Source organism: Ovis canadensis, chromosome 2 (genome assembly GCF_042477335.2).
Source record: "Ovis canadensis isolate MfBH-ARS-UI-01 breed Bighorn chromosome 2, ARS-UI_OviCan_v2, whole genome shotgun sequence".
NCBI lineage: Eukaryota > Metazoa > Chordata > Mammalia > Artiodactyla > Bovidae > Ovis > Ovis canadensis.
The window spans coordinates 14,489,696-14,516,355 of NC_091246.1; the positions used below are offsets into that span (position 1 = coordinate 14,489,696).

Here is a 26,660-nt window from a genome sequence, read left to right on the forward strand (position 1 = left end):
GTCTCTTACACCTCAGGTCTGTTGCTCAGCGTTTTGATTTTGATTCTGAAAGGCTGGTCTGTCCATCAGGGTCCATTAAGGACAACGGAAACCACAGCTAATATTTTATCAGAGAGATTTTAATAAATGGAACTGGTTAACCAAGTACTAGAGGACCAAAAAGGCAGAAGGGGAACACAGAGAAGGAACCCTGAGATAGTAAGTGTGGGCAGCGGCTTATACCCCCAGGACTGAAAGAACAGAAGGAAGAGTTTGAGATTCTTAGAATTTAGATGCTTGGAGATGGGTCTTGCAGAGCTGGTTCTGGAAGCTCCGCGAAGCAGGGGCAGCCATCTGGTGCTGGTATTTCTGAGGGGGCAGATGAGGCTGGTTCAGAATACACAGAAATAAATGGAAACTGGAATGAACAGATGCTGTCGGGTAAAGAGCCACTGTTGAATGGCAGCAAGCAAACAAAGGAACAGATTCTATCTCCTTCCTCCATCCAGCCTCGGCCTGTCCTTCTGTCGGCTGCTCTTGTTGGAGAATAACAGCCATCAGAGGAGGGGTGTTTTCTCAGGCCCCACAGTCCCAGCATCACAAGCAGTGCATAAAAGGGTGAGTTTGGAGCTGAAACAGAGGCCAAAAGTCAGCTCATAGGCTTATGAAATACATAAGCTTACTGGGTCTTGATTTCCTCAGTTATAAATGAGAATAATATTCTCTGGTATACTTCACTGAATGTTTTGAAGGTTACATGACAAGGTAGATATCAAAGCATTTAAAAGAAAAAACTATAAAAGCAACTAAGAGTTAGCCTCCCATAAGCATTTGAATTTACTATAATAGGTATTTCCTAGAAGAAATCTGATCACCTTCAAAACTTGTGATTTTGAAGCTAACAATTTATAATGCCTCCCCAGGCCCTCCCTTATTCTCATCTATTCAGATCATATTAACGCCTAAGACACCAGTTTAGGAGTCTTAGGGGAAGTGACAGGAAAATTGTGTTTTTGCTCTGGCTGGTAAAGCACGGTAATGTCATATGTGTAGGATACCATGGGTCACGGGGCAGTGCTTTGAGCATGTGGCATCGCTGCTGGGCATGCGCCAGGAGGGGACGGGCACAGAGCTGAGTGAAGGCGGGGCAGAGGGCCTGGTGTCTGCCTGCTGAGGCTCCTGCAGGCGTGGGTTTCCTATGAAGTCTCTTGTTCATCTTGAACACACGTGGAGTTTGCATTCTCCTCCATTTTGTGTACGTATTATTTTAATGTAAAAATTCTCACAAATCTTTGAGTACAGTCTGATGCTCTGTGTATTCTATAATCTATTATTGTACCCCTCCCCAGGGTTTGGCTCACTCATTTGGAAAGGACCAGGCGTTTATCACTGAGCTTTTCCTTTTCTGTTTTCCCCCATCATTACCTTCTGGTAGACAGGAGATATCAAGGTCTGAATGGAGATGGGAGAAACTGTCAAATTAAAATCACATATATGTTTGATGCCATAATGAAAATGAAAGGCTGCTTATTGCTGCAAAGGTATTTGCAGCCATCAGAAGTATAAAATAATCTTTGCTGATTCAGTCTACTTTCTACTTAGGTTCTAGGTCCCAATTCTACTGCAAATAGTATCATGGCCTCTTACCAACAACAGAAGACTTCAGTTCCTGTTCTTGGTTAGTATTTTTCTCTCTAAATTATTATGTACTAAGCAGAAGAAATATATTTTTATAAGTGTTTAGGTTAGTAGTATAAGGAGAGATTGGGGAGTCACTGCAGTTTTTCCTCTATTCTCAGAGTCTATCTGTAGTAAAATTAGTTTAATGCCTTTAGTGTTAGGAACCTGGGTTGGGGGATGAGAGATCCAGTGTGACATTAAATGTATAATTTTTTAAAAACTTGTTCTGACTTGCGCACTTGTCAAAGCAGTGGCATATATGCATCCATACAGGGCATCCCAGTTGAAGTTTGAATCTGAACAGTCTAGCTTGCATGTACATTTCAAGAATTCTTCTGAATCGTCATTTTTGGCTCTTGACAGTTTTGCATTGTGTCTTGGGGACATTTTCACATTTATTTCCTAAGGGCCAGAACTTTTTAGTCATCCTTAGGATTGATAGTGTAATTTGAAAACAGATCCAAAGAAGATTATCATTTCATCTGCATTTCCTATTGAATTATACGTAAAATGTTTCTGTTTATTTTGGGGGGTGGGGGGAAATGATTCTCAGCAGTTAGGTTACATATTCCTCAAAGTTAAAAACCCTAAAGGCTTTCTTTTCAAAGTTGGTTTAAAAAAAACTTTGGACAGATCAGTTTGGTGCCAAAGTATTTGCCCTTCATGTGGATCATTCCAGCATAGTAACTTCTTTTCAGCTTTGAAAAGTTGGCACTTACTGTAGATGCTGTTTGCATTTCTGGCATGTGACAGGCAGCATTCTGAAAGTTTTTCGTTTAAATGCTATATTGTGTTAGCATTTTGATGACATTTGAAGTACTGGCTTTGTGAGAGCCATGTCACGTTTAACTTTAATGGTATATTTTGCTACCAGGAATATACTTACCACCTTCCATACCAGCTAAGCTCATATATCCAGACAGTTAACTGCTGTGTCCCTAGGTCCCCTTCTTCCTGGAGGCTGGCAGGCTGCTTTTGGTGTCAGTCCCAAAACACACACTTATTTCTGAGATGCTCACAGTTCATCTCAGACTAGAGGCTGTCTGGTAATTGTGTAGCTTGTGGTGTCTAATCCAGCTGTGGTTTCTTTCCCCTGTTTTCCTCACTGCTGGCCTGATGCTGGCCTTCAGGTCAAGTCCAGTCACACATCAAGTCCAGTCACACATCTTTCCCTAGCGTGGTCTAGTTGGCTTTATCAAAGAGCACTTTCATTTCCCAGCTGAGCCTTGAAGACTTTTAAAATTTTTAGGCTGCTCATTATCAGCAGCCTCCATATTTGTATTATGTATCATCAGCTCATTATGTGTATTATCTGTGTCTCCGTGTAGGAACACTGGTGTAGACTCTAGGAAAGAAGTTCTCATAACCCAAAAAGGGGCAGATGAGCTAATCACAGAATCAGTGCCACTCAAATATTCCTCACCTGCCCCTGCCCAGCTAACACTATAGGGGAGCAGTGACCTAAAGGGGCATTTTCTGTTTCATGTTTAACATACAATGTAGTACCACACAAGTTGATTCCAGGTCTTGCAAAAATGGAATCTATTTCATAAAATGGATTCATGTTTTACCAGAGTAGTGCTTAAATCATAGACCAGTTGGAATTGTTATGGTTGATAGCAAAATTGCTTTGACTATCAAAGGATAAAGAGAAGTCCTTGGAAAAATTGATAGAAGTCCTCAAAGTATTTTTATGAAATGAGTTTCTTTGTGGTATGAAATTCAAACATGGAAATATGAAAGATGTCATGTCTTGCTGTCATACAGTCTTTCAGAATAGCTTCTTTCCTGCCAATAAGTTCGTACGTAGTATTTATACTAAGAAAGAACCTCTTTACATATTTTCCCATGTTTCTACTTATTATTCCTACTTAAATAATTCCATAAATGTATCTGAAAGAGGGCCTGGAAATTTTATCTGACTTATTTTCTGCCTATCACCTGCCTTTTCTAGTTATATTTTTTTTCAAGTATTTTCTGTCCGTTAGCTTTGCTTACTGAAAACATGCCACCAATTTTTCCTTTTAGTCTTAAAATTGAGGTAAATTTTACATACAGTGAAATGTACAGATCTTTTAAATGTTTCAGTTCAGTTCAGTCGCTCAGGCGTGTCTGACTGTTTGTGACCCCATGAATCACAACACGCCAGGCCTCCCTGTCCATCACCATATCCCGGAGTTCACTCAGACTCATGTCCATCGAGTCCGTGATGCCATCCAGCCATCTCATCCTCGGTCGTCCCCTTCTTCTGAAATTTAATACATGTATACAGCCTTGTCATCACTACAACCACCACACTCTCCCAGTTTGAAATACAAAATATTCTTTCACTTTGAATCAGTTAGTGGGCATTTTTTTCTTCAACCCTCTCACCTGCCTGAAGTTCAAGTGGGATTCCTCTTTTTGGAGCAGGGCCTCTAGGCTGTGTTTGCTCTGATCAGGAAGTTGTTAGGGTAACACAAACATTAACTCTGCTTCTGAAGCGCATCTTATCGGTGCAAGGCCCAGTCACCTCGTTTTAGCTTAGAGCAATTGCCTCCGCTCCCACCAACAGAAAAGAGTGTCTGTTACCGTTTCTCTTTACTTTCCTTTAGATGCTGAGCTTTTTATGCCACCAAAGATCAATAGAAGAACCCAGTGGAAACTGAGCCTTCTAGACTGACCGTGACCTCAGCTAGAGGCTCTGGCAGAGAAAGCTGTCTTCCTTCTGCTCCTCACTCCTCGAGGCCTGGCTGTGGGAACTGGGAAGAGAAGACCATCTACCTTAGCATTGGGGAGATCTGCTCTGTAACGCGGACCTCGGCAGACACAAATTCTGTTTTATTTTGCATGTAATTGTAATCATTAGCAAGACTTTAAGCTTCAACCAATAGAGCATCATTTTGTAAAAGTTACTGTTCTTTTACTTAGTGCTGGTTGGGAGCATGTTTCTGGTATTTATGGTAATGAGGACATTGGGTTTGGTTCGCAGCCACGGATCTGAATCATATTGGGACCACAAACAAATCATAGAATTAATTTGTGCCTCAGTTAATTGGGAATAATATTTTGTGGCTTCTATCTCAAGTGGGAAGAAAAGTAAAATAATGTTTTAAAATTGTTTTATGTTCCTTGAGGAAAGCATTATGTATAAACAACATGGCTATTAGTGGTCTCAACATTTGGTCAGATTCAATCATTTAAATGACTTCTTCACCTTGGATTAAGCAGAATGAAAATCGAAATCTATTCTTGAATGTTCTGAGCTTTCCTATGCTGACAGTAATATCAGTAATATCTTACCAGGTGATAGGCTTCCAGTTACAACCAGTTTGAGCCTCCCGTCACTACACTGTCCACAGGGACTGATTTTACTGCCTGTGAATGTTCTGCTAAAATTAGCAGTGTCAGAACTGGAACAGTCTAGAATTTCTGAAACAGTATTGTGCACGTTTGGGATGGTGAGCAGCATGCATCAGATGGCATGCACAGTAGTGAGTTACTCCCTTTTCCTCCAAATGTTGCTTCTTTTAACATAGTGGTTTTGTCAGTGTCTAGGCCATTTCATTTATTTTTCTTTATGGTGCTTAACTGACTTCTGTCTTTTAGTTATTTTCTTTGGAAGAAATGGAATTGTTTTCCCTTTTCAGTGAGTCTAGAAAAAGCTTAATTCGTTTTGACAACAACCGTTTTGTTGCTGAGTTCTTGGGTAAGGCTAACAGTCTCTTCTATGCTTTTAATATCAGAACCAGACTTGTATTTCTCTGTGTAAGCTAACAGTAAGTGCTGCTTTTGATCTTCAGAGTGTGGACATACCCAGAACTGTGTAACCAAATAAATCTTTCCCTAATATAGCGAAATGTAAACTGCAGAATCTAGGTGCGTTCACTGTATAATTCAGTTTTTTGTTTGTCTGAAAATGTTCACAAAATAATAGAAAAAGAAGATCTGTAATTAAGTGCACAACATCGAGAGGCTGCAAGTGCTTTGTGACTACCCACATGACATTTTAATATAGTGTTCTTGCTATAGATAATAGTAGAGGGATCCATGCTGATAGAAGTGAACATGTCTTGATAATGGCGTGACTTTGCATGGAAATTCACTTTCCTTAAAATAATGAAGCAGCAAAAAATAACTTGTGTGAATACAAGTTACTGTCACTTACTCTCATCTGAGCAAGATGGGATTTTATTCATCTGGAGAAGCAGCAGGTGGGAGCAAACCTTCCAAATTGAAGGGCAACGTCAAGGGGGAAGTCATGGGGGGAAATGGCTGTGTATGAGTAAAGGAGAACGTCCTGGTAGAGATGAATGCTTAATTTTGGAGAAAGATTCTGTCAAGTTCTAGAGGAGAGTATATGATTCTTCCCCCAAATTTGGGCTTTTCTGAAAGCAAATTCATGCTGCAGGCAGCCAAAAGCCTCCATTATTTTGTTGGTGCCACTGAATCAGCTTTGGTCAGATGCTCTGCACATCAAAAGGAATTGTGCAGAGGATTGTCTCCTGTAATCAAAGTGCATTTTAATTTAGACTCTTAAAAAAAGCTGGGGCAGGAGCTTATGTTTTTATCAGTAGAGCTTGGTATAATTTCTTAGTGCTGCATATTTTAAAATAAATTTATTTTCCATATATACCTACATATACACACACGTACATTTATGTGTATATATACACACATGTGCATACATCTGAGGGATTCTCTCTAATTGAAAAGGATGTTTTTAGAAGTAAATAAAACTGACAGTTCTTAGTAATTGCAGGTGACTATAAGTTTGGAAGGGCTTCCCTGATAACTCAGTTGGTAAAGAATCCATCTGCAATGCAGGAGACTAGTACGATTCCTGGGTCTGGAAGATCTGCTGGAGAAGGGATAGGCTACCCACTCCAGTATTCTTGGGCTTCCCTTGTGGCTCAGCTGGTAAAGAATCCGCCTGCAATGTGAGAGTCCTGGGTTTGATCCCTGGGTTGGGAAGATTCCCTGGAGAAGGGAAAGTCTGCCCACTCCAGTGTTCTGGCCTGGGACTGTATGTCCACGGGGGTCTCAGAGTTGGACACAACTGAGCGACTTTCATACACGCAAGTTTGGAAAGCAAAATTAGCTTTCTTCCTCCTCCTGTGGCTGCCTGTAATCTTCTGTGCTTCACTAGAAGCACTACTTGGACAAGTCCTTGGGAGCCTTTGGTTGCCCTTCCTTGTCGGTCACATAGTAACTGGGGGAGGATGACCATTTTAGGAACTAGGTCACCCTAAATGTCTGAGATTTGTACACGAGCCACAGTTAAGGTGATGATGCTTGCAGCCCTGAAGGCCTGCTCTCAATTCCTGCGCTCTCTGTGCTCCCTCAGCCCTTACCTGTGCTTCATGCCTGCTCTTCCTCCAGTACTCTTACTGGCTTTGAAGTCCCGGGAACTTCAAGACCAACAGATGTCCTGATATTTGGAAAGAACAAAGTCATGGTCACTCATCTTAGTGTCTTTGGACACAGTCATTTAACTCACTGAGTCTTTTCTGCGGCCTGTGTGTCCACTGGGCTAACCAGGGTTTCTCAGCATTGTTGATTTGTTGTTCAGTCACCAAGTCATGTCCAACTCTTTGTGACCCCATGGACTGCGGCATGCCAGGTTTCCCTGTCCTTCACTATCTCCCAGAGTTTGCTCAAACTCATGTCCATTTAGTTGATGCCATCCAGCCCTCTTACCCTCTGTGGCCCACTTCTCATCCTGCCCTCAATCTTTCCCAGCATCAGGGTCTTTACCAGTGAGTTAGCTCTTTGCGTCAGGTGGCCAAGTATTGGAGCTTCAGCTCCAGCATCAGTCTTTCCAGTGGGTATTCAGGGTTGATTTCCTTTAGGATTGACTGACTTGATTGTGCTGTCTGTCCAAGGGACTCTCAAGAGCACTGTTGATATTTTGGATTATATCATGCTGTGTTGTAGGGGGCTACCCTGTACATTACAGAATATTGAGCAATAGCCCCGGCCTCTAAGATCATGGCATCTGGTCCCATCCATTCATGGCAAAAAGATGGGGAAACAGTGGCTGACTTTATTTTTCTGGGTTCCAAAATCACTGCAGATGGTGATTGCAGCCATGAAATTAAAAGACGCTTACTCCTTGGAAGGAAAGTTATGACCAACCTAGACAGCATATTAAAAAGCTGAGACATTACTTTGCCAACAAAGGTCCGTCTAGTCAAGGCTATAGTTTTTCCAGTGGTTATGTATGGATGTGAGAGTTGGACTATAAAGAAAGCTGAGCACAGAAGAATCAGTGCTTTTGAACTGTGGTGTTGGAGAAGACTTGAGAGTCCCATGGACTGCAAGGAGATCCAACCAGGCCATCCTAAAGGAAATCAGTCCTGGGTGTTCATTGGAAGGACTGATGCTGAAGCTGAAACTCCAATACTTTGGCCACCTGATGCGAAGAGCTGACTCATTTGAAAGGACCCTGATTCTGGGAAAGATTGAGGGCAGGAGGAGAAGGGGACGACAGAGGATGAGATGGTTGGATGGCATCACCAACTCAATGGACATGGGTTTGGGTGAACTCCAGGAGTTGGTGATGGACAGAGAGGCCTGGTGTGATGCAGTTCATGGAGTGGCAAAGATTCAGACACAACTGAGCAACTGAACTGAACTACCAATCAGGTGTCAGTATGACATACCCCCTCCTCCTCTTACGATAACCACAAATATCTCTCAGCTCAGTTCAGTTGCTCAGTTGTGTCCGACTCTGCGACCTCATGAATCACAGCACGCCAAGCCTCCCTGTCCATCACCAACTCTCGGAGTTCACTCAAACTCATGTCCATTGAGTCAGTGATGCCATCCAGCTATCACATCCTCTGTCATCCCCTTCTGCCCCCAATCCCTCCCAGCATCAGGGTCTTTTCCAGTGAGTCAGCTCTTTGCATCAGGTGGCCAGAGTATTGGAGTTTCAGCTTTAGCATCAGTCCTTCCAATGAACACCCAGGATTGATCTCCTTTAGGATGGCCTGGTTGGATCTCCTTGCAGTCCAAGGGACTTTCAAGAGTCTTCTCCAACACCACAGTTCAAAAGCATTGATTCTTCGGCGCTCAGCTTTCTTTATAGTCCAACTCTCACATCCATACATGACTACTGGAAAAACCATAGCCTTGACTAGACGGACCTTTGTTGGCAAAGTAATGTCTCTGCTTTTCAATATACTATCTAGGTTGGTCATAACTTTCCTTCCAAGGAGTGTCTTTTAATTTCATGGCTGCAATCACCATCTGCAGTGATTTTGGAGCCCAAAAAATTAAAGTCTGACACTGTTTCCACTATTTCCTCATCTATTTCCCATGAAGTGATGGGACCGGATGCCATGATCTTCATTTTCTGAATGTTGAGCTTTAAGCCAACTTTTTCACTCTCCTCTTTCACTTTCATCAAGAGGCTTTTGAGTTCCTCTTCACTTTCTGCCATAAGGGTGGTGTCATCTGCATATCTGAGGTTATTGATATTTCTCCCAGCAATCTTTGATTCCAGCTTGTGCTTCTTCCAGCTCAACCTTTCTCATGATGTACTCTGCATAGAAGTTAAATAAGCAGGGTGACAATATACAGCCTTGACGTATTCCTTTTCCTATTTGGAACCAGTCTGTTGTTCCATGTCCAGTTCTACCTGTTGCTTCCTGACCTGCATATAGGTTTCCCAAGAGGCAGGTCAGGTGGTCCGGTATTCCCATCTCTTTCAGAATTTTCCACAGTTTATTGTGATCCACACAGTCAAAGGCTTTGGCATAGTCAATAAAGCAGAAATAGATGTTTTTTCTGGAACTCTCTTGCTTTTTTGACATTACCAAATGTCTCTCGGTAGTCAAAACTGTTCCAGTTGGGAGCCAATGGGCTAAGATGGCTTCAAATATTTACTAAAAACTTTTCATCTTTTTTTCTGTATGAGGAAGATGCTTTTTTTCTGCAAGGGCTACTAATATGGAACCAGTGAGAGAATTCATAAAAGTGCTTTGAAAAGAGATTATACAGTTGTTCAGCCTTATATTGGCATTTTTCATTTTAAAATGGCAGTATGGCATTTATTCCTAGGATGGCCTAGGAGTTCCCATTCTCTAGAATCATCTCCCATTGCCTCCACTTCATCAAGACCCTCTTCACCTTTTGGGGGTTCTTGATTGGGGGGTTCATAGACCCTTAGGAATCTGGAGATAGTGTATTTCTATAATCCTATGTATTTTATTTGATGTGTTTAAAGAATATTATTCTGAGGGGTCCATAGGCTTTAACCACTCTGTCAAAGAGGTTCAAAGGTTAAGAATTAACCAGACTTCAACCTTCCCAACAATGAATGTTCTTCGAGTGTTGACAGTAGTGGTTTGGGCAGAAACAGGTAAACAAGGCAGACCTCTCTCAAGTCAGTGTACCCAACTCCTATCTGATGCCCTGATCCTCCAGGGTAAGGCTTATCCTTGCTGACTAAGCCCTTCTGTGGCTATTTTTGCTTCTTTCCTCTAGCTTGCTGGTGCCAGCCATCTGTGCTTACTCACCAGGCCTCCAGCGTGAGGCATTTGTGTCTTTCAAGGCTGTCTGTAAGGCAAACCTGGAGGTTATAAGGATGGCTCTGTAGGGTTTCTCCCTGAGCCTGGTAGAGATGCCATAGCTCTCCTATGCGTGCTTGAATGTGTGCGCCTTTGGGTGTATGTGTGGCTCAGGATCCTAGTAAGGCATTTGGGCTTCTGTATTTAAGCGGAAGAAACCTACATATCTAACAACTCTTAGGATCACCTCCTGGAGGCCACACACTAGTTTTCAAATGTTTATCTCTGGTAGTTTCTTCAAAGCTAAACTTTATTTTTGTTGTTTTATATCTCATATGTATAATCAGCTGTGTGAGGTAGGCGTTTGAATTCAATTTTACAGGTGAATAGACTCAGGTCACAGGCTTCCTGGTAGCTCAGTGGTAAAAAATCTATCTGCCAATGCTGGAGTCATGGGTTTGATCCCTGGGTCAGGAAGATCTGGAGAAGGACATAGCAACTCACTTCCCTGGCAAATCCCATGGACAGAGGAGTCTGGTGAGCTACTTACAAACTGCCTGCAGGAATACCCCCTACCATGCTGGGCCCTGGAAGGGCTTCCAGGCCATGAGCGTCTTTATGTTCCTTCGGTTCCTCAGTTGGGTTAGAGTGACCAGAATGGAACAACCTCCCACAAACCCACAGCATCCACTGCAAACCGGCAGCCTTTATCCTGAGCCCATTCCAAACTCTGTATACCCTGCAGGTTGATGGAGAATCCAGTCCTGTCGGAGATGAGCAGCTGCTGTTTGAAGTGTCTGGAGATTGCCTGTGGGTTGCATCCTCATGACCTTAGTGCTGATAAACCAAGATAAATCTTCCCCCAGTTTTTAAAGGGGGAAATCTGTATAGCACCTATTCCCTGAAGAGTTTTTCCCTTAAGATAACACATACTTTGCTCATAACGCATGGGTTTCAGCAGCTAGTCACCGTGATGGCTTGGTAAGAACTGATATTGAGACATCATAAGTGACTACTGGGACTAAAAGAAAGTGCAATCAAAGCAGGTTGTCAGATATCTTCATCAGCTCTTCTGAGCCTTCAGAGATGCTGATCAAGTGTGAAAGGTGCCCTGCTCCTTTGTGGGAGATTGAACCATTACCGTGTACTTCCTGTTGCTGTTTATTGAAAGGGATATTCTTACATGCCATGACAGCATTTACTCTTAAATCTATCGCACTCCCAGAGTTTAGCAATGCTATAGTACCTTATGTGGGGGATATACAAAATAAGGGACAGATGAGTAATTGTAGAGATAGTTTCTCCCCCAAATACTTCAGCAATCAACATAATGCATGTCTTTCTGGTCCATAATCATTCCCCCTTCCTTCCCTCCCCCCACCCCTACCCCCACTGCCCCTCTCCTTCGTCCAGCCCCCACCATTGTTTGGGCAAATGCATATTCTAAGGCAGATGCTTCATGCATGAAGTTCTCAGTGCATAAGGAAAGAGAAACACACTGTGGAAGGAAACATGAGGATTGTTTACTACTACAGAAGTGAACGGGCTGACTCTGTTCCCTGTGTGTGAGATGGGTGCTCACCCAGCAAAGCCGATGCATGTCACAGCGACCATACTGCCTTGGAGTTCAGAAGCACCTTCTGTAGAGGAAGAAAGGTCCATGTTCCTCGTACTCAGAGCGGTGGACCCACAGCGGTTGGAAGCCCTGAAGCGACGCCAGGATGGAGCCCCCAGTCCACACTGCCGTGTCTCTCTCAGGCAGCACGCTTACCTGGGGGGTGTCATTGGGACACATGCTGCTCAGTTCCTTCTGCAGACGGTTAGGGAACCCTCTGAGCATAGTGCTCCCCCCGCAGAGCAGGATGTTCCCCATGAGGTCTCGTTTGAGGGCGATGTCACACTTGTTGAGGCAGGACACCGTCTGGGTGTGGAGGCCTAGCTGCATGGACTTAATCAGAGAAGGCTTAAAGAACATCTCCGAGCAGAGGAACCTTTCCTGGCACAGGCAGATTGCCTGCCCATCTGGCAGGGTGTACTGGATCATATGCTGAGTAGCTGGGACTTTCTTCTCTTCAATGGGGTCCAGGGCCACAAAGCAGCATTTCTTCTTGATGTCCTCCACGATGTCCAGCTGGCCCTCGGTGAAGTGTTTCCCTGCAGTGTTCATCAGGCCCATCAAGTAGGTTGTCAGGTCAGAGCCCGCATAGTCCAGCCGTCCGGTGATGCTGGGCAGAGGGTAGCCCTCGTAGATGGGGACTACGTAGGACACGCCGTGGCCGACCTCCACCACCAGGCCAGAGGTCCTGCCGTAGGAGTACATGGACAGGCGGGACTGGTAGGCGATGTGCATCGCGGGTGTTCTGAAGGTCTCAAACAGCATCTCGGCATACTTCTCCCTGTTGGTGTGTGGGCTCAGGGGTGGATCTGAAACCAAGACCGCGTGCTCCTCTGGGGCAATCTTCATTTCTTGATGGAAGAGATATTCCCAGATATCCTGCACTGTATCCCAGTCCACAATAATGCCGTGTCGCAGAGGGTTAACCAGCTTGAGACGAACCTCTGGGTTGATAAGCTCGTGCCCCACGAATGTCTCCTTGCGATTGTCGCCAGTTTTGGCAGTCTCCATGTAGGGTTTGCCCACTGTGGTTGAGATCCTGTGGGTGGGCTTTGGCAGCCCGGCAAAGCCACATTTACAGTAGCCTGTGCCAAGGTCCACGACCACGGCTTTGGTCAGCTCTAGCTTGGGCTTCTTGACCTCAGGTGATGTTGTAGTTTCTGGCTCTGAATGGTTCCGGCGCACCCACACTGCCCGCTTGGCTGGGCCATCCTTCAAGGAGGCGGTCTGGAGGACCTGTGTGTGTGGGGAGCCCTGCTCACCTACTCTCTCGGACGGCCCATCCCCTATGACTGCTGCCTGTGGTGCCCACATGCTCTCAAGAGCCATCTTGCTCTCAGAAAGTTCCTCAATCCCACCGGCCTCAAGGCCTGAAAGACTGAAATAAGAGGGCAACTTGAGAATTTCTCCAGTGGTGACATCACTGATTATGACATAATCGAGTGTCCCAGGGCTTTCTAGTTACTGGGAACCTTTGTCTTGTGTTAGGGTATATTTGAGATAGAGTTTTTGAAGTGATTTCCTTTTTTCTAAATTTTGTAATAAACCTGGCTTATCCAATCAGTATTCTTGCCTCGCTATGTGCAAGGCAGGCAGCAGTGAGGGGAACAAAAGGACAAAAATCTCTGCCCTCAGAGAACTTATATTCTAGTCAGTGGGGGTTGGGGGAGAGACAGACAATAACCAAAATAAATATATGGGGGGGGGTGGTTAGTCACTCAGTCATGTCCAACTCTTTGGACCCTGTGGATTGTAGCCCTTCAGGCTCCTCTGCCCATGGAATTCTACAGGCAAGAATACTGGAGTTGGTTGCATTTCCTCTAAAGATGTTCAGAGATTGAACCTGGATCTCTTGCATTGCAGGCAGATTCTCTCTTCACAGGCCATTGCTAGGACTTTGGCTCTAACTCTGCATGAGGTCAGAAAGCACTAGAGAATTTTGAGCAAAGACATGATACCATCTGACTTAGGACCAGTTGCTGCTATGGCAACTCTGCCAAGCACTTACAAAAGGTAATATATTCACAGATTCCAGGGATTCAGATGAGGACATCTTGCGGGGGGGTGGGCAGGTCATTATTCACCCTGTGCCACTTGACCTGTAAGACACTCAAAGCCTGGCATGCTCGGTTTTACAAGCTCCTCCCCCACTGCCCATGCTTGCCGTCCTTAGCCCTTCGTGTCATCAGTTAAATCCAAGCCCTTACCTCTAGCATTTGAGGTCCCCCCAACCCCTGATGGCTCAGCGGGTAAAGAAGCTACCTGTAATACAGGAGCCTCCAGAGATGTGGGTTCGATCCCTGGACCAGGAAGATCCCCTGGAGTAGCAAACGGCGATTCACTCCAGTATCCTTGCCTGAAAAATCCCTTGGACAAAGGAGCCTGGCGAGCTACAGTCCAGAGGGTTGCAGAAAGTGGAACATGACCGAGCACATGCACCTAGTTGCCTCCACGACCTTATCCTCATCTATTTTTCCAAACACTAACTATTGGAAACTGCACCATGCTTCCCTCAGAGCCTCTGCTCAGGCTACGCTCCCTGCCTGGGATGCCTGTCCCTCCTCTAAGCTACCGAACAGGCACCCACTTACCTTTCAGTACTCGATGTGGGCACCCCCTCTCTGCAGAACCTTCTGACTCCCTCCCTCTGTGCTCCTGTGTCCTCCTAACAGACGTCCACCTGCAAACTCCTCTGCATCCATTCATCTTCCCGACTAGATTGGGCACTGCTTGTGGCCGGGTTGCTATCATTAGAGCTCTCAAATGCTTTAAGGAGACCTGGTACACTGAAGTTGGAGGAACTTGGGTTATAGCACGCTCCAAGAGCTGTTTGCTCTAGGGCAAGTCATTTGCATTCTGAACCTTGATTTCCTCAGCTCTGCCTATCTCCCAGGATTCTGTGAAGTGTCATGTGAGATGCCTGCTACAGTGCTTGGCTCACCGGGCTGTGTGTGTGCTGTGCTAAGTCGCTTCAGTCACGTTCAACTCTTTGCAACCCTATGGACCGTAGCCTGCCAGGCTCCTCTGTCCATGGGATTCTCCAGGCAAGAATACCGGAGTGGGTTGCCATGCCCTCCTCCAGGGTATCTTCCTGACCCAGGGGTTGAACCTGTGTCGCATACATCTGCATTGGCACTACATCCAGTAGTGGGTTCTTTACCACTAGCATCACCCAGGGGAGCCTTTGGCTCACTGCTGCTGCTAAGTCACTTCAGTCGTGTCCGACTCTGTGCGACCTCTCAGCAGCCCACCAGGTTCCCCCATCCCTGGGATTCTCCAGGCAAGAACACTGGAGTGGGTTGCCATTTCCTTCTCCAGTGCATGAAAGTGAAAAGTGAAAGTGAAGTCGTTCAGTCGTGTTCGACTCTTAGCGACCCCATGGACTGCAGCCTACCTTATCACCCTTTCATCAAGCTGAGAAGCAAGAGGTGATCAGCTAGTGGATGGGGGATTAGGAATAAGGATATAAGGTGAGAAAGAGCAGAAACCTCTGAGATGCAAGTGTGCTTGGATTTCTAAAACTGTGCTGGCCACCTGTTCTGTCCTGAAGCAAAGTTGAGTTAGGCCAATGGGGTTGGGGGGGAGGATAGATCAAGGGCCTGCCCAGACCAAGCCCCCCCGCTACAACTGCCAGAATGGACCAGCCCATGTGACATCACAATTCCAAGGGGTTGCCAAGTCACTGCTAGAAACAGACCCTCATTTCTCCCCAGGGAGCTCTAGGATGTGGATGTGAGACAGGTGAGCAAGGAAGGCAGATGGCGACAAGGAACAGCGCTAGCCCCAAGCCGATGGGCACGGCCCAGGGGGACCCAGGAGAGGCAGGCACACTGCCAGGTCCTGATGCTGGCATCCTGGACACAAGTTCGGCCACTCCGCTGAAGATGAAGCCCAAGAAGGTGCGCAAGATCAAGGCGCTCATCATTGACCTGGGCTCCCAGTACTGTAAGTGTGGCTACGCAGGTGAACCGAGGCCCACCTACTTCATCTCCTCCACGGTGGGCAAGCGCTACTCAGAGGCGGCCGATTCCGGTGACACCCGCAAGGATACCTACGTGGGCCATGAGCTGCTCAACATGGAGGCGCCTCTGAAGCTGATCAACCCGCTCAAATATGGCATCGTGGTGGACTGGGACTGCATCCAGAGCATCTGGGAGTACATCTTCCACACGGCCATGAAGATCCTCCCCGAGGAGCACGCTGTGCTGGTCTCTGACACCCCGCTCAGCCCCACGAGCAACCGGGAGAAGTATGCAGAGCTGCTGTTCGAGACCTTCGGCATCCCTGCCATGCACGTGACGTCCCAGTCACTGCTGTCCATCTACTCCTATGGCAAGACCTCTGGGCTGGTGGTGGAGAGTGGGCATGGTGTCTCACATGTGGTGCCCATCTCTGAGGGCGACGTGCTGCCCGGCCTGAGCAGTCGAGCTGATTACGCGGGCAGCGACCTCACCAACTACCTGCTGCAGCTGCTCAACGAGGCCGGCCACAAGTTCACTGACGACCACCTGCACATCATCGAGCACATCAAGAAGAAGTGCTGCTACTCGGCCCTCAAGCCCGAGGAGGAGCTCGGCCTGTGCCTGGAGGATCTGCGCGTGGACTACGAGCTCCCAGATGGCAAGCTCATCACCATCGGCCAGGAGCGCTTCCAGTGCGCTGAGATGCTCTTCAAGCCCACCCTGGTAGGCAGCAACCAGCCCGGCCTCCCCGCACTCACCGCTGCCTGCCTGAACCGCTGCCAGGAGGCGGGCTTCAAGGAGGAGATGGCTGCCAACGTGCTGCTGTGCGGCGGCTGCACCATGCTGGATGGCTTCCCCGAGCGCTTCCAGAGGGAGCTGAGCCTCCTCTGCCCCGGAGACAGCCCTGCAGTGGCCGCGGCTCCCGAGAGGAAGACCTCCGTGTGGACCGGCGGCTCCATCCTGGCCTCCCTGCAGGCCTTCCAGCAGCTCTGGGTCAGCAAGGAAGAGTTTGAGGAGCGGGGCAGTGCGGCCATCTACAGCAAGTGCTGAGCAGCAGGGTCCCCACCAGCCAGGTCTGGGGGCAGGCAGCCACAGGCCACTCTATACACATTTTCAGAATTTCACATAAAATTTTACAGTGCAGTGGCTCCTGTCTGGTCTGGATTTCTTGCTCTAGGCTGATAGCAGAAGGTGGGGAGGGGGATTTGGGCTTTCAGTCTGTATCTGTTGGGTTGGGAGAAGCAGGCACGAGGGGAGGCTCACCGGCCCTTCCCCTTCTGCCCTGTTCCTGAGGATGACATCATCATAGAGCCCAGAATGTGGCTTCTTGTTCCATTAGCTGTTCAGGGTTCAAAGCCCAATCCAACCAACACTCATATTGCTTGCTCACCCATAGACCAAGGGGGGAACAAAGGCTCAAATTAAGGGACTGGCTTGGGTTACAAAGTTATGTCGTGAGTGGGACACTCAAACTAGGTGTCTCCTGTCTTTGACCCTGATGGTCGCCTGCCCACAGCTTTATCACTGCTTGACTGCCTCGCTAACCATCTGCCGCACCCCCCTCCCTACCCTGCAAAGGTACAGCCCATGAGTGTCTCCTGAGTGGGAAGGGCCATTTCTACCCATCAGTGGCACTCTCCTTTTAGACTCCTGCCAAAACTGTGGCTATTTTTACAGTGTCACAAGGAGCCACTGAATCTGGAAGATGTTAAGAGAAACCAGAGGCCATTTGGAAATCATTTGGTTCTCTCCCTCCTGTAGAGATGGGGAAACTCAGGACCAAGATGGAGGGGGCCATGTCAGTGGTTGAGCCTGGGTTTCCTGACCCAGGTCATGATTATTTCCAGGAGGGCTTCCCAGGTGGTGCCAGTGGTAAAGAACCTGCCTGCCAATGCAGGAGATGTAAGAGATGCGGGTTTGATCCCTGGGTTTAGGAAGATCCCCTGGAAGAGGGCATGGCAACCTATTCCAGTATTCTTGCCTGAAGAATTCCATAGACAGTGGTGTCCCATGGGGTCGCACAGAGTCAGACACGACTGAAGCAACTTAGTACAAGCACACAAACATGGATGCTTTGGTTTGGGCTGCTATAGAAAAACACCACACCTGGGGTGGCTTGTAAACAACAGAAATCTATTTTCTTATAGTTCTGGAGGCTGGAAGTCCAAGAGCCGGGTGCCAGCATGGCAGGCTTCCAGTGAAAAGCTTCTTCCAGGTTGCAGACCCCTGACATCCAGCTACGTTCTCACTTGATAGATGGGATGAGGGGTGTCTCTGGGGTCTCTGCTGTTGAGGCACTAATCCCATCCATGAAGGCCTTACCCTCCCAAAGTTCTCCCTCCCCTAACGCATGACTTTGGGGATTACGTTTTCAACATAGGAATTTGGAGCTGGGGGCTGGGGACTGGGAGAGTGGAAGCAAACATTTAAACTATAGCAATGATTCTTAATGGTTAGCAACCTTTAAGCACTTAACCAAGCATCTACTGTGGATGAGACCCAGACGGGAGACAGAAATGACCAGTGTGGCCCTTTCCTCGGGATCACACACAGCTCCTGGGGGCAGCCACATTGATAAGGAAACAAGGCCTGAGCTCAGTGTTCCTGAGGGTGGGAAGGTGGAGGTGTGCATATTGAAAAGCTGCGAATGGAGAAGGAAGTGCTGGGTGTGGTGACCACTTGGTAGCTTTGAGGCTGAAGGAGAAGACATCAAGACTTGTGAAGGACTTCAGCTGGTGAATGACTGTCTGCCTAGAAGAGGGTTGTTCCTGCCTCTTCTACTCTCACCTCCAGATGGGGCCCCATGACTGGCGGCCCATGAGCAGAGTCAGTGAAATCAGCCCTTGGTGAGCTGTGTAATCTGATGGGCCATCAGGTATCCCTGAGCCACTTCTTACCTTAGACAAAGAGTCCTGCTCTGGGGGCATTCTGTGAGGCTCCCTTTGTCCCTGGTCCTGTGCTAGGGACTGCAGGTTTGGGAAAGAACCAGACGTGGTTCTTCATCACCTTTATCACCTAATGCCCTGGCATCTGGGCCTTCCCTGTTGCCTAGAATTGGGTTTGTAGCCTGGAGTTGGGGTTCCTCTGGGACTGACAGGGCTTTGGTGCTATGCAGGGCTCTTGCCTGTGGAGACAGCTTCAGACTGGAGGCTGGTGGTGCCAGTCGACACAGTTTATTTGGCCAAGCAGTGAAAATAATATTTTTTTTGGAATGTGAATTCTTTCAGTAGGACCTATATTCTTATGTTGCCAATGTCTCCACCTCTCTGATGTCTTCATACATACCTGCTGCTTCAACATAACTTTTGCTTTATTAGCCAGCATTCATTTCTGTGGCTTGCAACCCAAGAACCTTGGCTTGATATTTCTCCTAAAAGCCTGATGAGATACAGAGAGGAAAGTGGAAGCTTACAGAGGGGAATGTAGTATACCCCAAATCACACAGGCAGTAAGTTAGTGCTGCATGTAAATGTTCTTCCACATGCTGGTCTTGACAATCGCTGAAAGCGATGTCTGTGTCTACCGCCCCACCTCCACAATCTGTTCTCCTCACGCCCTCCATTCTCAGCAACTTCTCCACAGTCACAGCTTCAGTGCTCTCACCTCCTGTTCATCTCCTCCAAAAACATCGTTGTGGCAGGTGCTATAAAAACATGAATCACTTAGGAGACTCTAATATGAACTTATTTAAGCCAACCACAGGCACGACAGATTTAATTTTTATAGAAAAATATGGGTCAACACATTTCAGCTTAGGTGACTGACCACGTGTGTTTATCTCCTCTTCCGCCTAAGCTTCACTGAAGTGATAGCAGAGAAATATAGATGCATAACCCACTACAAATGAGGATGGTGGGGGGACTGCAGGAAGCCAGGGATCTGTACTTGATTCTGGAGGAGAATGGATGCAGGGCAGAAAGGCTGCAGTCTGAAATGTGCAGGTGCTCCCCCCAGGGGAGGGCAACTTCCTGTCCTGAAGGATGAGAAGAGGTTTGTGGCTTGGAAAATGCCAAGTAGAGGAGGAAGAGAAGTGTGCGTGACAGTCAGGTTAGGGGCGGAGACGGCAACCAGCGGTCTCTATCTGAGAGCATAGCTCCCCTCTCTGCCTCTGCATAGGTAGAGGGGTGAGCCTGTAAGCGATGTTTTGCAGACAAAAAAATTGAAGAGTTCTCTCTGTGATAGCAGTGCTAGTACAGGGAAGAGAGGGAGAGGACTGTATGTTGAGCAGGTCGTGAACCTCACCTGTAGCCCATTGTGGCTCCCCTAAAGCACGAGTCACACTCAGGTCTTGCTAACACCCCCCAGGTGGAACCAATAGTTGATGCCCCCCTCATCTCTTACCTACAATGCCCAGTTTCTATATGGGCATCAGATGTGACCCTGGGCTGACTCCGGACTCCAGCACCCAAAGCAGAGCATATCACTTAGGTTAAGCCAATCAGACCAGTCCATCTACCTGGCCACAGTGGTTGGCTGGGTGTGAGCATGTGACCTCAGCTGCCCATCTGTCTGTGTCCCCACCCCGCAGGGTAAGACACAGACCTTTCGCTTCGAAGGTTGACTTGAAATTGAAGTATATGTGGTGCTGTGGCAAAATGTGTTACCTTGCAGAAGAAGCCAGCTTGAAGCTGACCCACCAAGGAGCGTGGAACTCAGAGAATCTCAGAGAAAGGGCTGGCTGTCCTGAAGCAAAGTGACCTCCTAGTGAGACCATGCCCAGAGCACCCTCTGCCATCAGGCCAACAGGCTTTGTTTCCACCACCATTCATCCTCATCCCTCAGGTAAGAGTTTGTGTGTATCTTCCACTCTGACTGAGAACATTCTAACTGCTTCTGTTTCCTTCTCAACAATGGCATTCCTCCTGAGCAGTCTACATGGAGGAGGAGCCAGGGCTGGAGACAATTCTTATAGTTGAAATGTGAAGACCAACACTTCATTTATTTCCCAACACAAAAGCTATCACACGTAAAGAATTTTGTCATGGTATTAGAGAATGTCAGATAACACGTTCACACTTTAGAGTAGAAACCTAAGCGTGTCTGTTGGCCGTTGGCCTATATTCCCTTGTTTAGATGTTTGTCCATCTGTGAGGTTAAACTTGAATTCTTAAGGGCAGGCACTTGGACTGCCTCATTCGTGCAGAGCATAGCATGGTGTCGGTGTTCAGTATGTGCCAATGGAAATGACGTCCTCCCAGACTGTGAAGCACAAGTTACAAGGATCTTTCTGCATTTCACAGGTGAGGACCCTGAAGCTTGGAGAGGTTAAGAATTTTGCCCAACTTTACTCACCTGGTAAATCAAAGTCTTGTGTTAAATTAAAGTTTGGTGATTCCAAAATGCTTTTCTGCCCTTGTCTCCTTTCTGTAAAATTTCCATCTCTTTTACAAGAACAGCTTCCCAGGTGGTAAAGAATCTGCCTGCCAGTGCAGGAGTCACAGGAGACTTGGGTTTGATTCCTGGGTCAGGAAGACCCTCTGGATTAGGAAATGACAACCCATTCCAGTATTCTTGCCTGGGAAATCCCATGGATAGAGGAGTTGGGTGGGCTGCAGACCCAGGGAATGCAAAGAGTCGAACACAACTGACGACTGAGCACGCACACATAAGAAAAAAAAAAGTATAAATGATTCCTTTCAATTCAATTCAATTCAGTTCAGTCACTCAGTCAAGTCCTACTCTTTATGACCCCATGGGCCACAGCGCGCTGGGCTTCCCTGGCCATCACCAATTCCTGGAGCTTGCTCAAATTCATGTCCATCGAGTCGGTGATGTCATCCAACCATCTCATCCTCTGTTGTCCCCTTCTCCTGCCTTCAGTCTTTTCCAATGAGTCAATTGTTCACATCAGTTCAGTTCAGCTCAGTTGCTCAGTCGTGTCTGATTCTTTGTGACCCCACGAATTGCAGGATGCCAGGCCTCCCTGTCCAGCACCAACAACCGGAGTTCACTCAAACTCAAGTCCCTCAAGTTGGTGATGCCATCCAGCCATCTCATCCTCTGTCGTCCCCTTCTCCTCCTGCCCCCAATCCCTCCCAGCATCAGAGTCTTTTCCAATGAGTCAACTCTTTGCGTGATGTGGCCAAAGTACTGGAGCTTCAGCATCAGTCTTTCCAATGAATATTTAGGACTGATCTCCTTTAGGATTGACTGGTTTGATCTCTTTGCTATCCAAGGGACTCTCAAGAGTCTTCTCTGGCACCACAGTTTGAAAGCATCAGTTCTTCAGTGCTCAACCTTCTTTATGGTCCAACTCTCACATCTGTACATGACCACTGGAAAAACCATAGCTTCGACTAGATGGACCTTTGTTGGCAAATCAATGTCTCTGCTTTTGAATTCGCTGTCTAGGTTTGTCATAGCTTTTCTTCCAAAGAGTAAGCATCTTTTAATTTCATGACTACAGTCACCGTCTGCAGTGATTTTAGAGCCCAGGAAAATAAAGTCTGTCACTGTTTCCAATTTTTCCCCATCTATTTGCCATGAGGTGATGGGACTGGATGCCATGATCTTCATTTTTTGAAAGTTTAGTTTTAAGCCAGCTTTTTCACTCTCCTCTTTCACTTTCATCAAGAGGCTTTTTAGTTTCTCTTCGCTTTCTGCCATAAGGGTGGTGTCATCTGCATATCTGAGGTTATTGATATTTCTCCTGGCAATCTTATTCCAGCTTGTGCTTCTTCCAGCCCAGCGTTTCTCACAATGTTCTCTGCATATAAGTTAAATAAGCAGGGTGACATATACAGCCTTGATATATTCCTTTCCCAATTTGGAACCAATTTGTTGTTCCATGTCTTGTTTTAACTGTTGCTTCTTGACCTGCATACAGATTTCTCAGGAGGCAGGGTCAAATGGTCTGGTATACCCACCTCTTAAAGAATTTTCCACAGTTTGTTGTGATCCACACAGTCAAAGGCTTTGGCAGAGTCAATAAAGCAGAAGTAGATGTATTTCTGGAACTCTCTTTCTTTTTTGATGATCCAACAGATGTTGGCAATTTGATCTTTGGTTCCTCTTCCTTTTCTAAATCCAGTTTGAACATCTGGAAGTTCATGGTTCACATACTGTTGAAGCCTAGCTTGGAGAATTTTGAGCATTACTTTGCTAGTGTGTGAGATGAGTGCAATTGTGCAGTAGTTTGAACATTCTTTAGCATTGCCTTTCTTTGGGATTAGAATGAAAACTGACCTTTTCCAGTCCTGTGGCCACTGCTGAGTTTTCCCAATTTGCTGGCATATTGAGTGCAGCACTTTCACAGCATCATCTTTAAAGATTTGAAACAGCTCAACTGGAATTCCAGTCCCTCCACTAGCTTTGTTTGTAGTGAGGTTTCCTAAGGTCTGCTTGACTTCGCATTCCAGGATGTCTGGCTCCAGGTTAGTGATCACACCATCGTGATTATCTGGGTCATGAAGATCTTTTTCGTACAGTTCTTCTGTGTATTCTTGCCACCTCTTCTTAATAGCTTCTGCTGCTGTTAGGTCCATACCATTTCTGTCCTTTATCGAGCCCATCTTTGCATGAAATGTTCCCTTGGTATCTCTAATTTTCTTGAAGAGCTCTCTAGTCTTTCCCATTCTATTGTTTTCCTCTATTTGCACTGATCACTGAGGAAGGCTTTCTTATCTCTCCTTGCTATTCTTTGGAACTCTGCATTCAAAAGGGTATATCTTTCCTTTTCTCCTTTGCCTTTAGTGTCTTTTCTTTTCTCAGCTATTTGTAAGGCCTCTTCAGACAACCATTTTGCCTTTCTTTTTCTTGGGGATGGTCTTGATCCTGCCTCTTGTACAATGTCACGAACCTCCGTCCATAGTTCTTCAGGCACTCTATCAGATCTAATCCCTTGAGTCTATTTCTCCCTTCCACTGTATAATCATAAGGGATTTGATTTAGGTCATACCTGACTATGCCAAAGCCTTTGACTGTGTGGATCACAATAAACTGTGGAAAATTCTGAGAGACATGGGAATACCAGACCACCTGACCTGCCTCTTGAGAAATCTGTATGCAGGTCAGGAAGCAACAGTTAGAACTGGACATGGAACAACAGACTGGTTCCAAATAGGAAAAGGAGTACGTCAAGGCTGTATATTGTCACCCTGCTTATTTAACTTCTATGCAGAGTACATCATGAGAAACGCTGGACTGGAAGAAACACAAGCTGGAATAAGATTGCCGGGAGGAATATCAATCACCTCAGATATGCAGATGACACCACCCTTATGGCAGAAAGTGAAGAGGAACTCAAAAGCCTCTTGATGAGAGTGAAAGAGGAGAGTGAAAAAGTTGGCTTAAAGCTCAACATTCAGAAAACGAAGGAAAAAAAAAAGAAAACGAAGATCATGGCATCTGGTCCCATCACTTCATGGGAAATAGATGGGGAAACAGTGGCTGAATTTATTTTTGGGGGGCTCCAAAATCACTGCAGAGGGTGACTGCAGCCATGAAATTAAAAGATGCTTACTCCTTGGAAGAAAAGTTATGACCAACCTAGACAGCGTATTCAAAAGCAGAGACATTACTTTGCCGACTAAGGTCCGTCTAGTCAAGGCTATGGTTTTTCCTGTGGTCATGTATGGATGTGAGAGTTGGACTGTGAAGAAGGCTGAGCACCGAAGAACTGATGCTTTTGAAGTGTGGTGTTGGAGAAGACTCTTGAGAGTCCCTTGGACTGCAAGGAGATCCAACCAGTCCATTCTGAAGGAGATCAGCCCTGGGATTTCTTTGGAAGGAATGATGCTAAAGCTGAAACTCCAGTACTTTGGCCATGTCATGCAAAGAGCTGACTCATTGGAAAAGACTCTGATGCTGGGAGGGATTGGGGGCAGGAGGCGAAGGGGACAACAGAGGATGAGATGGCTGGATGGCATCACTGACTCGATGGATGTGAGTCTGAGTGAACTCCGGGAGTTGGTGATGGACAGGGAGACCTGGTGTGCTGTGATTCATGGGGTCACAAAAAGTCAGACACGACTGGGTGACTGGACTGAACTGAACCGAATGGTCTAGTGGCTTTCCCTACTTTCTTCAGTTTAAGTCTGAGTTTTGCAATAAGGAGTTCATGATCTGAGCCACAGTCAGCTCCCGGTCTTGTTTTTGACGACTGTATAGAGCTTATCCATGAACAACAAATATGATGTAATTTCATGATCATCCCAAGGTGTAAAGGGTAAGAATGCCAATTCTTTAGCAAACAAGAGACAGCTTGCCTCAGATTTCCAGAGACATAAGTTAGCAAGTATTAGGGTGACATCCTGTGGTGAAATCCTATGGCAAGAGGCCTGTTACCCTCACTGCCTTATCTGGGGAGACTAATCTCTCTCCCTCACGTGTATTACTAAGTTTTCCCCAAGAGTTATCTGTGTGAGGTGGGTTTAAGCAATTAACTATTACAGTGCAGACCATTAACGATGTTCTATTTGATAAGCGGATTTTTTTGTTTTTGTTTTTAATTAAATCCACGTTGTCTTGTAATGCAGTGGTTCTTAATCAGTTGGGAGGGGGAGTATAGGGATTTGGTGATGCAACCGGAGCTAGTCTTAATGGCTTGTGAGAGCCCATTGCTGATTATTCAGAAATTTTGTAAGCCAGTTCAACTGTGTTGGTAGCTTGAAATTGACCAAGTAAAAAGTATTGCATTTTTTTTTCTCTGCAAGTAGGCCTTCTTCTTTTCAGGGCATCTATGGCAACCCACTCCAGTACTCTTGCCTGGCAAATCCCATGGATGGAGGAGCCTTGTAGGCTGCAGTCCATGGGGTTGCTAGAAGTCAGACAAGACTGAGTGACTTCTCTTTCACTTTTCATTTTCATGCATTGGAGAAGGAAATGGCAACCCAGTCCTGTGTTCTTGCCTGGAGAGTTCCAGGGAAGGGGGAGCCTGATGGGCTGCCGTCTCTGGGGCCGCACAGAGTTGGACACAACTGAAGTGACTTAGCAGCAGCAGCAGCAGCAGCAGCAGCAGCAGCAGCTAATATGTAATGCCAGGCTCCTCTGTCCATGGGATTCTCCAGTCAAGAACATTGGAGTGGGTTGCCATTCCCTTTTCCAGGGGTCTTCCCAACCCCGGGATTGAACTTGGATCTCCTGCGTTGCAGGCGGATTCTTTACCATATGAGCCACCAGGGAAGCCCCAATATATAATAGAGATACAATTACACACTAAAGGGGAGAGGGTCATGGCTCAAACAGCAGGGAAATTTTTATGTCAAATTTTTCATGTCTTAAAAATAATTTTGCTTCACCATGAAGCTCTGCTCTATAAGGTCAGAATGTCTTTTACCACCTGTCCAAGTTCCACTCTTCTTCAAGACACAACCTGAATGTCTGTTCCCCTGGAAGACATTCTTCCCCGCTTGTCCCTTCCCACCACTGTGACCTTGCATTACCAGCCTTGGCTTTTATCATCTGCCCAATTTGGTGGAAAGAACAGACTATGTCTCCCCCATCTCTGTCTTGGCTCATTGTAGGGGCTCTGGGGGAAATAAGTGGTATGCATTGCTGAGAGGCTTCTTAATTGTATTTACCAGGCCTGAACATTTTGCTGTGTTGCCCCAGAATTCTGCAGAATCTCTAGGGTTCTCAGCCTTTTAACCCTGGCTTCTTGTCAGAATCACCTGGGGAGCTTTTAAAAAAACACCAGTGCCTGACTTTAGTCCCAGTTAAATCAGAATGTGGAAGTACCAGTGGAAGTACCAGTGTGATCTTCCAGGCCCCCAGGGATTCTGATGTGGGAACCTCTGCTCCAGAGCAGCCTCAGGGCCCACCTCCTCTTTCATTTTCACGGCCAGAAATGCCAAAGCCTTCAGGCAGCACTTGGTTTAGAAAAATGTCATTTTCCTGAGATGGAGCCCTTCAATGTGCCAATTATCTGAGCCTTTAACATTTCAGAGACCACAGCATGGCTTCCAAAAGGAGTTGCACCCTTCCTGGCTT

The 26,660-nt window shown here is 46.4% G+C and overlaps 3 protein-coding genes across 4 annotated transcripts in view; 2 read left to right on the plus strand and 1 right to left on the minus strand.

The window, feature by feature from the left end:
- ELP1 (elongator acetyltransferase complex subunit 1) overlaps positions 1 to 5,504 on the plus strand; it is a 56,520-nt gene extending 51,016 nt beyond the window's left edge. Inside the window, exons 36-38 of one of the 2 annotated variants that reach the window (XR_011254215.1) lie at positions 489 to 597; positions 1,582 to 1,657; positions 4,254 to 5,504. Coding sequence is in view for 1 of the 2 variants with exons in the window: in XM_069575508.1 (XP_069431609.1) it covers positions 1,582 to 1,657; positions 4,254 to 4,321 (144 nt within the window). In the remaining variant the exon portion in view is untranslated. The remainder of the gene's footprint in view (positions 1 to 488; positions 598 to 1,581; positions 1,658 to 4,253) is intronic. The other variant, XM_069575508.1, reaches the window with a different exon arrangement.
- A 6,277-nt stretch (positions 5,505 to 11,781) lies between these two features.
- ACTL7A (actin like 7A) lies at positions 11,782 to 13,098 on the minus strand. Its single transcript, XM_069575510.1, has one exon. It carries the CDS (start codon positions 13,096 to 13,098, stop codon positions 11,782 to 11,784), a length of 1,317 nt encoding a protein of 438 aa, XP_069431611.1.
- A 2,429-nt stretch (positions 13,099 to 15,527) lies between these two features.
- ACTL7B (actin like 7B) lies at positions 15,528 to 16,781 on the plus strand. Its single transcript, XM_069579341.1, has one exon. The coding sequence runs from the start codon at positions 15,528 to 15,530 to the stop codon at positions 16,779 to 16,781; it is 1,254 nt and encodes a 417-aa protein (XP_069435442.1).
- Positions 16,782 to 26,660: the final 9,879 nt, after the last annotated feature.

Coding starts and splice junctions, on each gene's coding strand:
- ACTL7A (XM_069575510.1), bottom strand. CDS start 13,098: ATGGCTCTTGAGAGCATGTGGGCACCACAGGCAGCAGTCATAGGGGAT.
- ACTL7B (XM_069579341.1), top strand. CDS start 15,528: ATGGCGACAAGGAACAGCGCTAGCCCCAAGCCGATGGGCACGGCCCAG.